This window comes from Tenrec ecaudatus, chromosome X (assembly GCF_050624435.1).
Source record: "Tenrec ecaudatus isolate mTenEca1 chromosome X, mTenEca1.hap1, whole genome shotgun sequence".
In the NCBI taxonomy this organism is placed as follows: domain Eukaryota; kingdom Metazoa; phylum Chordata; class Mammalia; order Afrosoricida; family Tenrecidae; genus Tenrec; species Tenrec ecaudatus.
Genome location: NC_134548.1, coordinates 150490254 through 150506837, shown reverse-complemented (window position 1 = coordinate 150506837; position 16584 = coordinate 150490254). Strand labels below are relative to the sequence as shown.

The 16584-nt window shown below is 39.9% G+C and overlaps 1 protein-coding gene across 1 annotated transcript in view; it reads left to right on the top strand.

Annotated features, from left to right (window-relative positions):
- Positions 1-16584, top strand: part of LOC142433784 (RNA helicase Mov10l1-like) — a 78795-nt gene that overhangs the window by 29736 nt on the left and 32475 nt on the right. Inside the window, exons 8-13 of the mRNA XM_075538475.1 lie at positions 241-355; positions 1636-1813; positions 2091-2161; positions 13925-13982; positions 14885-15036; positions 16081-16227. Of these exons, the coding sequence (XP_075394590.1) occupies positions 241-355; positions 1636-1813; positions 2091-2161; positions 13925-13982; positions 14885-15036; positions 16081-16227 (721 nt within the window). The remainder of the gene's footprint in view (positions 1-240; positions 356-1635; positions 1814-2090; positions 2162-13924; positions 13983-14884; positions 15037-16080; positions 16228-16584) is intronic.

Genomic DNA, 16584 nt, shown 5'->3' with positions numbered 1-16584 from the left:
AGCCTTTTATCTTTATGTAGTTATCAAATGTCAAGTAAGATGTGCTTGTAAATATTTTTCCCAAAGCTACCACTCACACCAACTGATAGTACATGAGTATGTACCAGTTACTCTTTGGTGAAACAGTAAACATGCTTTATTTTAAACTGTGAAATAGATATTGCAGTGAAAATGTCTGGCAGAAAAGACTTACTATGGACAAGTGATAATTGTGTTGAACAACTTCTTTCTTACTTAAAGGTATTCAAGAAGAACACTGGCAAATGCCCTTCCATTCTATCCCATCCCCGAAGAATTCCAGATGTGTGTGGAGCAGAACATGGACCTACTGACTTTCCAGCCGTTTCTTGCAGAGGTAGGGAAAGTGCCAATGACTGTGTGTGAGAATATTTCACTTTTCCTTTTAGACTGCTTCTTCCTTTCTGCTTCATCCTTTCTTGCTTTTTATCCATAAATGTAGGGATGTCTCCTTTCCCAGATCTAGAACTTTATCATGATGAATTTTAGGACAGCTGTGAATTTCAGAAAAATGAGTTATCCAAAATGGCAAAAGAAATTTATTGTCCTTTATATGCCTGTGAAATCACACCTTGAAATATGATGCATGTTATTTTCATTTCCAGCCAAGGCACTAGGTAGCGTCATCAATATCTGTGATGTCTTGTACCTAAATGTTCACTTTAATTGTTCTTTGGGTGCTAATGGCTTGGTCTTTCCCAGCTAGACTAAGAAGTCATGTGAGTTTTGTTGCGGTATAATTTACATACCATTAAATCCATCCATTTCGAGGATGTACTTCAGAATTTTAATAAACCTCTCCAGACTTGTGCCCTCCCATTGCAATCCCATTTTAGAGCACCCCCCCAAAGCCTCCTGATTGTCATTTTCAGCTGATCTCCATCCTTACCCCTAGCTCCAGCCCACCAGAAATCAGTCTTCTACCTCGACTTGTATTTTGGAGACCCAAAGCCCATCTGTAAGCTATTGGACATCCCCTTACAGAAGGGTCGTGAGGGGAAGATGGGCCAGTCATGGTACAGTGTAGCACCGATGAGACATACAGCTTTCCTCTGGCTCTTTAATGTCTATCCCCCCCCCACTATCGTGAACCTAATTCTGCCTTACAAATCTGCCTAGAGAGAGCATGTACATGGGTACAGATAAAAGCTGGAAACATATGAAGTTCAGGACAGATAAATTCCTCAGGACCAATATTGAGAGTAGCCAGGAGGGTAAGGGGAAGATGGGGAGAGAAAGGTGGAACTGATCACAATGACTTACCTATAACCTCCTCCCAGGGGGATGGACAAGAGACGGGGTAAAGGGAGACATCGGAGAGTGCAAGATATCAAAAATAATAACAATTTATAAATTATCAAGGTTTCATGATTGGAGGGAGTGGGAATGAGGAGCTGATATCAAGGGCTCAAGTAGAAAGGAAGTGCTTTGAAAACGATGGCAACATATATAAAACTGTGCTGAGACAGTGGGTGGATGTGTGGATTATGATGGGTTGTACGAGCCCCCAATAAAAATGATTTTGTTAAATAAAACAAAATACTGTCTACTCCCTATGCTTGGTTTATGACTGAAATGCTATTCTCCTTTCACCGACCCCTTGTGGTGTGTTTTCAGAGTTTGACCATGTTGAACTATGGAGAGAGATTTTCGACTTTGCTGTGGCTGGAGGAGATTTCTGGGGAAGTGGAAATGAAGGAGTTCAGTATACGTGGCACTGCTTTTAAAAAGAGAGACGATCACTTGACTTTGGATGTCCCAGGATTGCCTGATCATAGACCTCCTTTGTATCCAGGTATTTTGCTAATTGTGTCACGTTTCACGCATTAGGTAGAATAGCAGGATCGATTATTTTTAACCTCTGGAAACACTGCATTCACAATACTTCCTTTGCTTCTCTTCGGCTAGACTTTCGCTTAAAATTATTTCAGCATGTTTCTTCCTGTCGCATTTACATTTCAGCAGCTGAGCTAACCATACTTGTTTCTGATGCCACTCTTCCTAAGCATTATCGTGCAGGACCAGGATGTTCAGGTGACTACTTTTACATGTGGTGCTTTTTTTCCTGCTAGGTGATACCGTGATTTTAAGAAAAAGGGGTTGCAGTGGAAATATAATTGAGAACAAAGGCTTTGTCCATGAGGTGAGTGGATCTTGAATTTTTTATTGATAAGGTAACTATTTCCTGCCTTGTGGGTTATAAAAGGTAAGAAATCGTGTTAATTCTTCTTTCGGTTGAGAATCACAAGAGTGTGGGGCAAAATAGGTGGGTACTGCGTACTCGTGTATAAGCCAACCCGAATATCAGCCAAGACACCTGATTTTACCACAAAAACTGCATAAAATATGTGCTTAAAAACTCGGCTTATCAGTCTCGGTGCAATGTAGCACCCGCGAAACATACAGCTTTCCTCTGGTTCTTTACTGCTCCCCCCCCCCCGCCCCACTATCATGACCCTAATTCTTCCTTACAAATCTGGTTAGACCAGAGCATGTACAATGGTACAGCTAAGAGCTGGAAACACAGGAAATAAAGGAAAGACAAACTCCTCGGAACCAATATTGAGAGTAGCCATATCAAGAGGGGAAAGGGAAGGTGGGGAGAGAAAGGGGGAACCGATGACAATGACCTCTCTATAACCCCCTCCCAGGGGGATGGACAACAGGCAAGGGGGTAAAGGGAGACCTTGGACAGTGCAAGACATGAAAAAAATAATAATTTATAAATTATCAAGGGTTCATTAGGGAGGGAGGGGAAAATTAGGAGGAGCTGATACCAAGGGCTCAAGTACAGAGAAAATGCATTGAAAACGATAATGGCAACATATGTACAAATGTGCTTGAGACAATGGATCTATGTTTGGATTGTGCTAAGAGTTGGATGAGTCCCCAATAAAATGATTTTTAAAAATTTTAAGTGAAAAGTTCTATAAAAGGCAAATCTCCATTCTCAAAAAAATTAGAAAAATAAACGATCGGCTTATACACAAGTATATACGGTATCTTGTTCTCTTGGTATTTTCCTGTCATGAAATGAGGGCTTTAAAGTAAAATTCTGACTGATTTTTATGCATACTGGTAGCTTGAAAACAGATTCATGCTTTTTATGTATTAAAGTAGAATTAAAGTATAATACACTGTTCATATTTAATATGTACAATTTAATCAACTTTGGCATTTGTGTACACCTGAGAAAGCATCCCCACAAACAACTAGTACCCCAGTCTAGTTTCCTTAGACTGCTTCATAAATCCCTCTCTTCACCCACGGCCAAAGCGGTCGCAAATTTTCTTTTCTGTCTTTGTCACTGGAGAGGAACTTTCATTTTCTAGAATGTTATATAAATAGAATCCTAGGATGTTTGCTTTCTTTTTCCTTCTCATTGGGTAGTTCAAAAATTCCATTCATTTTAATACTGAGTGATGTTCCATGTAAGAGATGCCACAATTGTTTCATTCTCTTTTTTGGATTACTTTTAGCTTTTTTACTAATATATCTAAATAAGGACACACACAGTTAGAACAATAAATCAGTGTGTTTGAATTTAGGAAAGTTGGAGAAAAATCAGTGTCTAGAGAACAGTTGTAATACCTTCTTCCTGAATTATTAATGAAAAGTATTGCTCCTTTTCAGAGGACAGGGAATATCCCACAGTCACACAGTGAGAGTAGGAGAGAGGCATCTAACCCTTTTAGGCATAAAGTACACAGAACAACTGTGTTTCCATCCTGTAGCCCCAATGCAGATTACAAAATTACGTGGAACACAAAAACCTCACTCGTCAAAAGAAAAGAAAAGAAACCTCACAGATCAGCTTTCCTTTACAGAACACATACACACACACACACACACATTTTTGTGTGATTTATTTTGGCTTCCAAATAGAAAAAAAAGAAAATTTAAATACTGACATGTAACAGAAAAAAATATCCATTATCTAGGTAACATGTCTTAAATGGGGAGCTGATACCAAGGGCTCAAGTAGAAAGCAAAATTTTGAGAATGATGATGGCAACAGATATACAAATATATTTGACACAATGTATGCATGTATGGATTGTGATAAGAGAGTTGTACAAATAAAATATTTTAAAATGGTCAGATTCTAAAGTAGATTGCTACCAATGATGAATAATGCTCAAACCTGACCCCATATACATCCTGATCCAATTAATTCTGGTCCAAGTAATTGAAGTGGACTGAGTGGTTTGAGTACAGACACTGACTCCATAGACATTTGTGCTAGTCTGGGTTCAGTAGACAAAAAAATTCAAAGACTCGTGTGCATAAAAGAGAGTTTTATATAAAGGGTAATTGTACATTAAGAAAACGCCCCAACCCTGTCCAGTCCAAGCCCATAAGTCCAAGATTGGCCCGTATGTCCCATAGTAATCTATAAAGTGCTCTTCAGACTCAGGAAACACATGCAATGGCGCCAAATGCAGGATGTTCACAGGCCAGTGGATAGAAAGTCTTGTAGAACCAGAGGCATTGTAAACATCCCAGTGGTAAAGCACGGGTCTCCAATATGGCTTCTCTAGGTCCAGGGTTCTGGCACCATAAGGGTAGGTTCGTGTGCTTCTCCAGCTCAGGGTACTAGTGTAGTTCCAAGTGTCTTGTCAGCTGCAGTGTCTCCTAGGGAATGAATGAGCAGAGAGAGAGAAATGTCTTCTGCTTTCAGAAAGGAAATACAGGAGTTCCCAGAATTCTCAGGATAAGGGCATGCCCGCTCAGAGACCTCATTGGTTATATCTTGATTGACAGGCCAGATTCCACCCCTTCACTTGTAATCCTCTTAAATTGACACCAGGTTATGTAACTAACACAACACTGAGCTCAGTTGTAGACATGGAATTGGATCTAAACACAAGTGAGACAGACCACGGAAAGACAAATGGACTTGGTCAGAGGCAAAAGGAAAAGCATATGCTCATACATGAGAAACAGTGAACATAAGCTATTTACAGCAAGAGTGGATGAAATCGCCACGAGAGTGAGTGTAGACAGAAAAGAGAAGTCTAAGCATCAAGCATATTGATGTTAGCAGATCAACAAAGAAGACTGAGATGGAGGGACCAGTGGGTCAGAGAAAAGCTAGGAGAGTATGGGGTCCTGGAGGCCAAGTGAACAAAGGGATTGATCACCTAACTCAAAGGCCAAGTAAACTAAGGACAGAGAGCTGACCATTGCATTTATAAATGTGAAGGCTATTGAAGAAAGATATGAAATCCTTAAATGCACCTCAAAATAAATTCTCATTTCCCCCTATGATTTCCTCCACCTGGAATTTCCGTTTTTCCTGTTCTCAATGTCTACTTTTATTCTACTGTGGTTGGGAATGATACTTTGTGTAGATTCAGTTATTTTAGGTTTAGTGAGCATAGTTTCGTATACAGGCACATGGTTTATGTTAAGTAATATGCCATGTGCACTTAAGAGAACCGTATATTCTGCTCTCTCGGTGGTGGAGAGTTTTATATGTACCTGTTGAATTCAGGTGGAATATGATATTATTCAGGTTCATTCATTCTAACCTTTCTGTTATTCCAGCTGGTTTTTTTTCTGTCAATCATTGAAATCAGGATATTGAAGTATCCTACTTTGTTGTAGAAGCATCTTTCTGTCCTTCAAATCTATTAATTTTTGATTAATATTTTGTGGGCATGTTTTAGGCATATATATGTATGTGTGTGTATACAGTGTTTACTTGATTGATGGACACTTTTATGAACACATCATTGTCTCCTTTTTTGTCTTGTATTAGTTTCTGACTTAAAAGGTACTTGATAATTGTATAGTCACCAGGATAGCCACTCCATCTCTTTATTTATTTAGTTATTTAGTTACTGTTTGCTTGGAATGCTTCTGTTTTCTCTTCTGAAACAAAAATTGGATCTAGCTTTAACTGGAGTCTTCCCAGAATATCTAGTCGCAATGAGAAGCCTTGTAATGAATTACCTTTATTTACAGGCTTTCAGATAGCGTGTATTATAATGATTTATTCCGTCTGTGTCTTATGTACCTTTAAATTTCCAGAGCCTCATAAATCAAATTTCAACTAAGCCTTTGGGAAGGATGCATGCATTGACTTACTCCTCCCGTTTGTCTAATCCGTTGGTGTCATGATTTTAGATTCTCCGCTAGAGCATGGCCTCATAAATCGAATTTCAACAACCTTTGGGAAGAATGCATGCATTGACTTTTTCCTCCTGTTTGTAGAATCTGTTGGTGTCATGATTTATAATTTTCGGCTATTTTTGCAGATATCTAAGATACAAACTTTTACCTCAGATCTGTATAGTGCAGGCTTTGTGATGTGTTCTGCTGAGTATGATAAAGAAATGGAGTACAACTTATGAACATTGACTTTTTTTCAGATTCATGAAGAAGAGGTGACTTTTACAGTTAACTCAAGTTCCAAGGACACATATAATTTTGAACCCACGGACATAGAATTTATATTTAATAGGTAATTCCTTGGATGAATTTCATAAAAGCTCGTGTTTTTTCCTCCTCATTGCCGATCTTCTGTTTGGGATTTAAAGGGAATCTTTTAGATTCCAGGAATGAAGTGGTCTATATATTTATGTATGTATTTTGAGCTTTGGGCATTCTAAGTCGGCTTGATCAGTCTATATCTGAAATGCCCCTGTGCATTTTAAAGAAAACCTGCCTTTGTCTTCTGTTTGGAGAAGCCGTGCCCCAGCTCTGGTGTCCTTGCCACATCTTCTTGATCACTTACCTTTAAGAGGGTTTTGTTTGTTTGTTTGTTTTGTATTGTCATGATAAGTTTGATGATAGAATTCTCCATTGACCTTCAAATTCGCCATGATTTTTAATTAATTCACTATCAAAAGTCCTTTTCAATTATCCCTAAAGGGCCAATATTCATAGGACAGTATTTTGCCCTTCTTTTCTGGTTGATACATTGAAACAGAAAGGTTCTCCCAAAGGAAAGGGAGTGTGTGCTGTACTTAGACCTGGGATAAATTGTAAACCTTCACATGCGGGCATCCAGCAACATGATCTCCAGTCTCTCACATTTCCTAGAGGATTGTTGACGAGCTTCAAGGCTCTGCACTCTGATTCCTATCACCTTGTACTCTTGACGTTTTCGGCAAAAGATTCAGTTATGTTGTTTTCTTTGGGGCAGGATTCCAGTCAGACGGTGCCACTTTGCAGTTGAAGAGGCCAGGCATTTGGTTGCAAAAGGTATTATTTTGGTATAAATGTAGGCACTGTTCCCAGAATCTTTTAAGAAAAACTTCACGTGACATATACAGCCCAATACACAGTGTTGAATCAAATCTTAGAAATGAAGCATGTCCACGTGTTTAGAACTTTATATTGAGGAGTTTTGTGCTCTCCATTCTCTCTAAAAGGAAATTTTACTTTGCATTCCCCCTCGTCAGGTAATGGGTTAGTTCATTTATTTGTTCTTATAAATTGAAAAGTGAATGATGTAAAAAAATATGTAGGACTTGTGTTCATATCACAATTGGAAACCTTGCACGGAATGCGAAGAAGGGGCCCAAAGAGGAAACGTGTGACTTTTGTCGCGATGGTCATAAACCCAAGGGCTGCCTTTCTTCGTCATCATTTTCTGTCACAGATTCCCTCTTGCTGTTTCTCTTTTCACAGTATTACTTCCAGGCAAAGTAGAAAAAAAGGTTCCCCAAGTTGGCACGAAGTGGAATGAACTGTCCTTAGTTAAGGTAATATTTTATTTTATTTTATTACTTTTTTGGTCTTCCTTTTTTCCCTTTATTTTTCTTTTTAATCACTTCATTGGGGGCTCCTACAACCCATCACAATCCACACATACATCCATTATGTAAAGCACATTTGTACATTCGTTGTCCTCATCATTCTCAAAACATTTGCTCTCCACTTAAGCCCCTGGCATCAGCTCTTTTTCTCCCCTCCCTTCCCACTCCCCCCTCCCTCATGAAACCTTGATAATTTCTAAATTATTATTTTGTCATATCTTACACTGACCGACATCTCCTTTCACCCACTTTTCTGTTGTCTGTTCTCCAGGGAGGAGGTTATATGCAGATCCTTGTATTCAATATTTTAAAAATTATAAATATTTTTATAAATGAGAGTGATATTTTGATAGATAATGATTGTGAAGTCCTCATTTTAGATACAACAGATCTGATAGTACGCGGAGTATTAGAAGGATAAGTTAGAAATAATCTCAAACCTCAGTTAAACTTAAGTTGATTGAAATATTCCACAAAGTAGATTTAACGTAAGATTTACTAAAATGTAACCAATGCTAAATGCAAGACTGCTGGTTCAAATCCAGCAGCTCCCCATGGGAGAAAGATGAAGCTCTTTGTGTCCATAAATTTAAACAGCTTCAGAAACTCTATAAAGGGAGGCTAGGAGTTGGCATCAACTTAGCAACAGGATTTTACGGTTTTATGTTGTAGTCACTCAACAGTGTCCCTAAAGATCCGGGTAGAACTAACACCACCACCACCCCGTGAGTTTCCAAGGCCGTAACTCTTTAAGAGAGTAGAAAGCCTCCCCCCCCCCCATTGCTCCAGAGGAGTGGCCGGTGCTTTTGAACTGCTAACCTTGCAATTAGCAGCCCACTATGTAACCACTATGCCACTCTAGGTAGGCATCGACTCTGGCAGTGAGTTTGCCTTTTTTATTTTAAAATGTAATAGTTAGCTATTGCTGCTAACAGAAATAGCACAAGTGGATGGCTTTTACAAAAGAAAATGTATTCCCTTGTAGGATAAGGGGTTAGAGGTTCAAGGTCAGAGCCTCCAGCTCTAAGGGAAGGTTTTATCTCTTTCTGCTGGGGGTAGCCTCCAGTCCTTTCAGTATCTGTAAGCCCAAAATTCTTTGGCGATCTCTGTGTGTTTGGGGCATTAATCTTGCCTATGTCTAGGAAGCCCTCAGCACAGGGACCTCTGGCCCAAAGGATTCACTCTGCTACCAGTTCTTCTTTCTTGGTGGTAGTCAGATTTCTGTCTCTGTTGCCTTCTTAAGATGAAAATGTGTGCCTCATGCAAGGACATGACTTTGATAATGCTGTGAATGGTAGTGTCTTAAGTAAGGCAGAAGGGTGAGATTCACAATACACTCTACCTTAATCCCAGGTAATAGGATGACTACATCATGACATACCTGCCAACATGTACCATTAAATAAATGCCACACTAAGTCATTACATAATTGCCAAGATCCTGAGAATCATAACCTAGCCAAACGGACACATATCTGATGTATGTGAGTCAATCCCTTAAGTTTGCCATTCTGATAGGTATGTGATGAAAGTATGCTAGTTTGATTTTGTCTGCTGACTAATGTTATTGACCATCTGTGCATGTACTTGCATATCCCCTTCAATGAAATACCCAAGTGTTGGGCTTATTTTTTAATTGAATTTTTGGGTTTTTATGCTGATGAAATTTCAGGTTTCTTATATATATATATATATATATATATATATATATATATATATATATATATAAGAATAAAATAGAGAGAGAGAGAGAGAGAGAGAGAGAGAGAGAGAGAGAGAGAGAGCGCCCTGGGTTGTGCAAACTGCTCCCAAATATTAACCAAAAGTTGGTAGTTTGAGCCCAACTCAGAGATACTGTGGAAGAAAGGCTTGGGGGTCAATTTCTGTAAAGATCCCAGCCAGGAAAACTCGATGGAGCAGCTCTACTCTGTAATAGGTATTTTATGGCGTGAAATAGAGTCGAACAAAAGCTGCTTCTTTGGCTTTGATTTTCTGATACTGGTCGTCTAGTGGGTTACCTGTTGGGACGCTAACCGCAAGGTCAGCAGTTCAAAACCACCACATGGTCCGTGGGAGAGAGATGAGGTTCTCTAGTCCTCCAAAGATTTACAGTCTGGAAACCCACAGGTCCAGTTCTACCCTCTCCTACAGGGTCAGTATGAGTCAGAATCAACTCCATGACAGTGAGTTTGAGTGAATGCCAACCATGTATTCTTTCATTTCCAATCTGACCTTCTGCCACTCTTCCAAAATCTCTGTGCAGATATTGTGATACTGAAGTCCAGGATTTTATTTTATTTTTCATAGATGCCAGTTCTGTTTATTGTCCATGCCCTCCACTTCCCATTTTATTTTATTTTCTGTAGTCTGTTATTGAAGGCATTAAAGTCTTTGTCTGCTGACTCTGGTGTTTGAATCATCTGTACGTCTGGTCTTTCTGTTGTTCTTTATCTCTTTATTCTTTATTACAGTGTCGCTGCCTTTACGCAATTCTAGCAGTTTCCAATCAATTGCTAGACATTTTGTGTAAAGAGCAACACATGCTCCAGAAAATTTATCTTCCAGTAGCAAAAGTGTCTAAAGAAAAGGAATTTGTTATAAATGTACATTCTCAGGCCCCTTCTCCAATCCCAAACCAAACTCACTGTGCTTCTACTTGATTCCAACTCATAGCGCACCCTTAGAAGACAGAGTCAAACTGCCTCCCGCCTCCATAGGTTTTCCAGGCCCGTCATCTGTAGGGAAAAACACTCCCACAGCCTTCGCCCATGGAAACTGCATGTGTACTTTAAGTGAAAAATTGAGAATAGAAGGGTAAATTTAGAAATTGGGAAGTCAGCAGCATGTTGCTGGTTTTTGAAGCCTGGAGATTGGTTGATACCACCTTGAAAGTGAATGCATATGGAGAAATAAAGAGGTTCAGGCATTGAACCTTGGGACTACAGCATTGACATTGAGACCAAATTGAGGACCCAGTAAAAGATACTGGTTGGATGCAGATCCAAGTATTCTAGAAGCCAAATGATAGCATTGTTTCTTGGAGGAGGGCATGACTAAGTAACAAAAAAATTAAGGTAGGTTATTAAGCGAAGACCCACTAGAATGTCACAAGAACAAGGAATATAGCTATATTTTTGCTCTGCTTTGTTTTAATTCATTTAACCTTTTCATGGGAATCATAAAATTCCAAGTACTACACTAACTTCTTCAAGTCACACACAGAACACAAAGAAGGCCTAACCATGAGTCCATCTCCTTTTTCCAGAAGGAAAGGGTGCCCATAGGGCTAGATCCCCTATAAACTGCACCTCCCTCCCCTCTCTCAACCCCCGCTAACCCAAGAAACCATTCAAACAAATGAATCCAATGCTCCACAGGAACCAGGGGTCAGCCGCAGTCTAGTTACTGCAAGCCTGTCTCCCACAGCCCCTTCTGGCTCAATCTGCAAACCCCTCTGTTATGTGTGGCAAGTGGTCCCACCTCCCCTATCACTCTCTGTGTCATGAAACCCAATGGTAGTCTCATCTGTCCAGTGTTTGGCGTGTCATGTGTTTGGCCATCTCATACTATTTAGAAAGGAGGAACCTGCCTCACCAAGGAGTAACTGGAAGGTGAACAGAGAGGATCTTAATATGTAGAGCTGTGCCCAGTCCCAAAGAGTTGGTCCTTTTTTTGGTCTGTATTTAAGGTGCTTTGGTCTAAATAAGGGAGGGCTGAATATAAGGAACCTGTTCAGAGACTGAGAGAATTTGTAGAATACTTCCATGACCCCTGTTATATGCAATCTCTTCCCCTTTGAGTTCTCAGCCCTATGAAAGACATTCTTAGCTGCCAAACTCTCCTTCCTCCAATGTCCAGGCTGCCTGTCACCATGTGTAAATCTAGGTCGTATATTCCTGTACTTTATCACACAGTTGATTTCTGCTTCAGAGAATACAACAGACACAAACAACCTGAACATGAAGTTATACCACATTAGAAATTAAGTAGATGTAAATATCTTGAGCACTTGACATTTTCTTTTTTTGAAAATCATTTTACTGGGGGCTCATACAACTTATCACAATCCATACATCCATCCATTGTGTGTCAAGCACATTTGTTGCCCTCATTCCCAAAACATTTGCTTTCTACTTGCTCCCTTGTTATTACCTCCTCATTTTCCCCCTCTCTCCCCGTTCCCCCTCCCTCATGAACCCTTGATTATTCATATGTTATTATCATTTATGTCATATCTTATACTATCTGATGTCTCCCTTCACCCTCTTTTCTGTTGCCCATTCCCCATGAAGGAGGTTATATATAGATCCTTATAATCTGTTCCCCCTTTCTACCCGACCTTTCCTCCACCCTCCTGGTATTGCCACTCTCAACATTGGTCCTGAAGGGATCAACTGTCCTGGATTCCCTGTGTTTCCAGTTCCTATCTGTACCAGTGTACATGTTCTGGTCAAGCCGGATTTGAAAGGTAGAATTGGGATCATGATATTCCGGGGGTGAGTGGGGGGAGGAAGCATTTAAGAACTAGAGGAACCTTGTATGTTTCATCATTGCTACACTGTATCCGACTGGCTCGTCTCCTCCCTGTTACCCTCCTGTAGGGGTGTCCAGTTGCCTACAGATGGGCTTTGGGACCCCAATCTGCACTCCTCTTTCAAAATGATATGATTTTTTGATATTTGATGCCTGGTACCTGATCGCTTCGACACCTCGTGGTCAAGCAGGCTTGTGTGCTTCTTCCATGTGGGCTTTGTTGCTGCAGAGCTAGATGGCCCCTTGTTTACCTTCAAGCACCATCAGCATTAGCATTCTTCTCCAGATTTGCTGATGCACACATTTGTCTTCAGCGATTCTGTTGGGAAGGTGAGCATCATAGAATGCCAATTTAATAGAACAAAGTGTTCTTTCATTGAGGGAGTACTTGAGTGGAGGTCTAATGTCCATCTGCTACCTTTATACTAAACTTATAAATATATGCACGTAGATCTATGTCCCCACCATCCTATAAAAGTATATTTACAGATCGACATGCCTGTATTTAGACCTCTATAAATGCCCTTTGCCTCCTAGTTCTTTCCTCTATTTCATTTTACTTTCCTTTTGTCCCACTATGACGTTCAGCCTTCATTTGGGTTTCAGTAATTTCTCTCGGTTGCATTGCCCTTGATCAATCCCTATCAGTCCTCTTATACCCTCCTTGCCAGTTAATTTTGAGCACTTGTTCCCTTGTCACTGGGTTGGTCAACACCACCTCCTTTCCTCCACATCCTCCTCTCACACGTGCCCCTGGAACGATCGGTCCCATTGTTTTCTCCACCAGACTTTTGTCTTTTTGTTTAGTTTTTGTTGGCGTTTTGGTTCCTTTTGTCGCCTTGTTTGCCTATGTCTTGTTGTTTTGTGCATATTTTCATCTCTGCAGATCTACCTAGATAAAACAGGCTGGAAGAATACTTGTCATGTTCAATGTGGGACTCTAAACTCACCTGAGCCTGTGATGTGGATGGGCTGGGCCTTCTGCCCAGAGCCTGAAATAGTTAGGCATTAGCAGCACCAACCTCAGTCCTGAGCCTTGCAGGAAGAAGCATGCATTTAATTAACAGTTGACTTCCTTGTTTGGGTTCTGGTGTTTCTTCAACATAATATTTAGTGCATTTGTATTTATTTTTCCAAGGGGAGTGTAAAAAAGAAACATCAGCCTATCACTGATTTATCAAACTTCTTTCTGTGTTTGCATCATGAATCAAAGGCTATGTCCTCTGGGCCTACTGAATAAAGATGAGGATATACAGATTTGTATTGGGATATATAAGATATATAGATCTATAGAGATAGTCAGTGGAGTAATTATCACCTACTATGGACATGGCATGGAGGATGGGGAAAAAAACGGGGAGCTAACTACAATGGGTTTAAGAAGAAAATGTTCAAAAATTGATTTTGGTGGTGATTGAACAAATCTTAATATAATTGAATTGGTAAATAGCATGATATGTGAAGTATATCTCAAGAAATATATAATAAAATAAAATTGTAAAAGGAAGGTAATAAGTTGACTATTCCACGTGTATTCAAATCCAAAATAAGCCAGCCTGAGTACAAAAATGTTCTTTATCTTTTTCTGCATGATTTTGTGTATAGAATATAGAAATACTGATGAATCAAGGACACGGGACAATGAGAAACTTGGACTTGCCAGGTATTGTAACCTTTGCTGAAGTCGCAGCCAACATGCAAGCAACTCTGGAAGCAGACTCATGAGGGGTTTGGAAAGCTGGATTTAACAGAGCAGCTAGCAGCTGTTTTTTTAGCCAGGAATCTACAAGCCTGGAGAAATACCCTTAGGTGGAAAGAAAAAAGTTCCATCTAGAGGTTTTCTTTGTTTTCACCTAACAATTGATGATGGAGGCAGGTTTATCTTATCTTTACCGAACCCTGGCAAAGAGTATTTATTTTAGCTGCTGCTGCTTCTTCTACTGCTTTTCCCCATATTTATGCTTCTTATAAAATGTTAGCAATTAGGTGTAATTATGACCGTAAGATCTTTTAATCTCTCATAGACATTTTAAAAGATGGTAATTTTTGGTGCCATTGGCTGTTTGGGCAGAGGTATTAAGCAAGAAACAGCTTTGATTCCCAGCCAATGCACTTCTCATGACCACAGCCTGTCATGGTAGGCTTGTGTGTTGCTATGTTGCTGAAAAGGTTTCAACAGAGCTTCTTGACTAAACCAGAGTGTGAAGAAGGAAGACAGGCAGTCTATTTCCTGTAATCAGGCAATGGAAATTATGAGTCACAGAGGTCTGGTCCACAAGCAAACGTGCAGGACCAGCATCACAGTGCCTTCCTTGTGCATGGTGTCCCCATGAGTTGGCTAAACACAACAGCAACATACACTGCACAATCTAGTTTTTTTGGTTGGGAAACTAGGTAAACTCACTTCCCTATATTACTGATGAGCCAAATAGTTTCCCTGCAGTGTCAGTGTTAAAAATGAGATTTACATCAATAGTTCCTACTGAAAATTGGGCCTTAGTTGTAACTGTACTTTGTATGTGTCATCATTGAATGGCATTAATAGAAATCTGCTCTCTCAAATAGGAGATGAAAATTTTTTCAATCCATTGCTGAATGAAAATCAGAAATTAGCAGTTAGAAGGATCCTGAGTGGTGAATGTCGGCCAGTCCCGTACATCCTTTTTGGCCCTCCTGGAACTGGAAAGACAGTTACCTTAATAGAAGCCATTTTACAGGTATGACTTACCATGAGACCTCAAAGTAATACATTTCTGAGTTCTAAGTGAGTAGTTACGTATGACATTCTCCATGTCTGCAATGATGGGAGTATGTGGAATGGAACTCTCAAAAGTGTGGTGAAGCAGTCACGGACCCGGTCATTTATTGTGTTTAGTTTACCCAGAATTTGTGAGTTTGTACTATGGAATCACAAAGTTTTCGTACAGAGCTTGAGCTACTTCAAGCTAACCAGTTGTGGTTTGAATTAACAAATAGAATGTATTGAGCTTAGAAGTGAGGATGACATGAGTTGGTCTCACATACTTTGGACATGATCTCAGGACACAGCAGTCCCTGGACAAAAAGGGTCAGCAAAAAAGAAAAAGACCCTGGACATGATGGGTCAATTCTGTCTGCAGCAATGAGCTGAAACATCAGGGCAATTGTGGGGACGGCTCAGGACATGGGCAGTGTTTCTTTCTGTGTTATAGGGGCTCACTATGAGTGCTCAAATCCTACTCAAGGGTCCCGAATAGCAACAACAGTTCAGAGGACATAGAATTAAGACTATCAGTCATAGAATTTGATTACAGGATAACGTTACCTGTACTGGATTGAAAGCCAAGATTCTGCAGACGCTCTGACATCCTTTATATTTCAGATCTAACTGATCAAGATGGAGTGGATTTATTATTTTGGTCCCATTCCATAGTTCAGATCAGAACCCTTTGACTGTTTGCTTTTCTAGTGCTGAGCTAGGTTCACATGACTGAATATGAAGCCGTTTCTGCATAAAGATGAGTTTATTCTCCCGACGACTCAAGGAATTCTCCTGTGATTCTTCTTATTTGTGCCGTTTCTGAGAAGGCACAGTCCCAGTTTCCACCACGTGGTCTGAGTCACAGAAAAATGTTAAATGATTTATCTCACTGTCTATTTGAAACAATGTGCTGAATACAAACAAAGCTTAATTCTATTGATTTTGATGCAAATATGGTATCAAACTTCATGATCCCACGACTTGATATAGTGATTGTCTTTTTTGAATGTCTCTGACAAAGGTGCATAACAATTTGCCAAACAGTCGGATTTTAATCTGTGCACCGTCCAACAGTGCAGCAGAGCACTTGTGTTTGCAGCTGCACCAGACCAAAGTGTTAAAGCCTGGAACCCTGGTCCAAGTGAACTCCAACTGCAGACGTGACAAGGTGAGCACCAGGATGCTCTCCCTCTCATGGGAGATCAGACAGGAAGTTGTTGGGTGGTGGAGCCAGAGAGCTTTAGAAAGGAGAGTTATGCAAAGAAAATCTTCCAGAATTTCCTCTTGCCTGTTCCTTGCTCCTTTTTAGGCATGTTTTCTTCCTCAATGCCCGCTACATTTTCATGTTTTTGTCTATAAACCACCAGTCTCCCTACCACCAGTCTTAGTATTATGAAATTAGAAATGGTCCTTTCTCCTAATACTCCCGAATAGATTCTCTTTTTAATTACTTTTTTATTGACATTCCTTTAGAAGTGTAACTCATAAAAATGCTAAGTTCCTGAGTTTCCTATAAAATAATTCA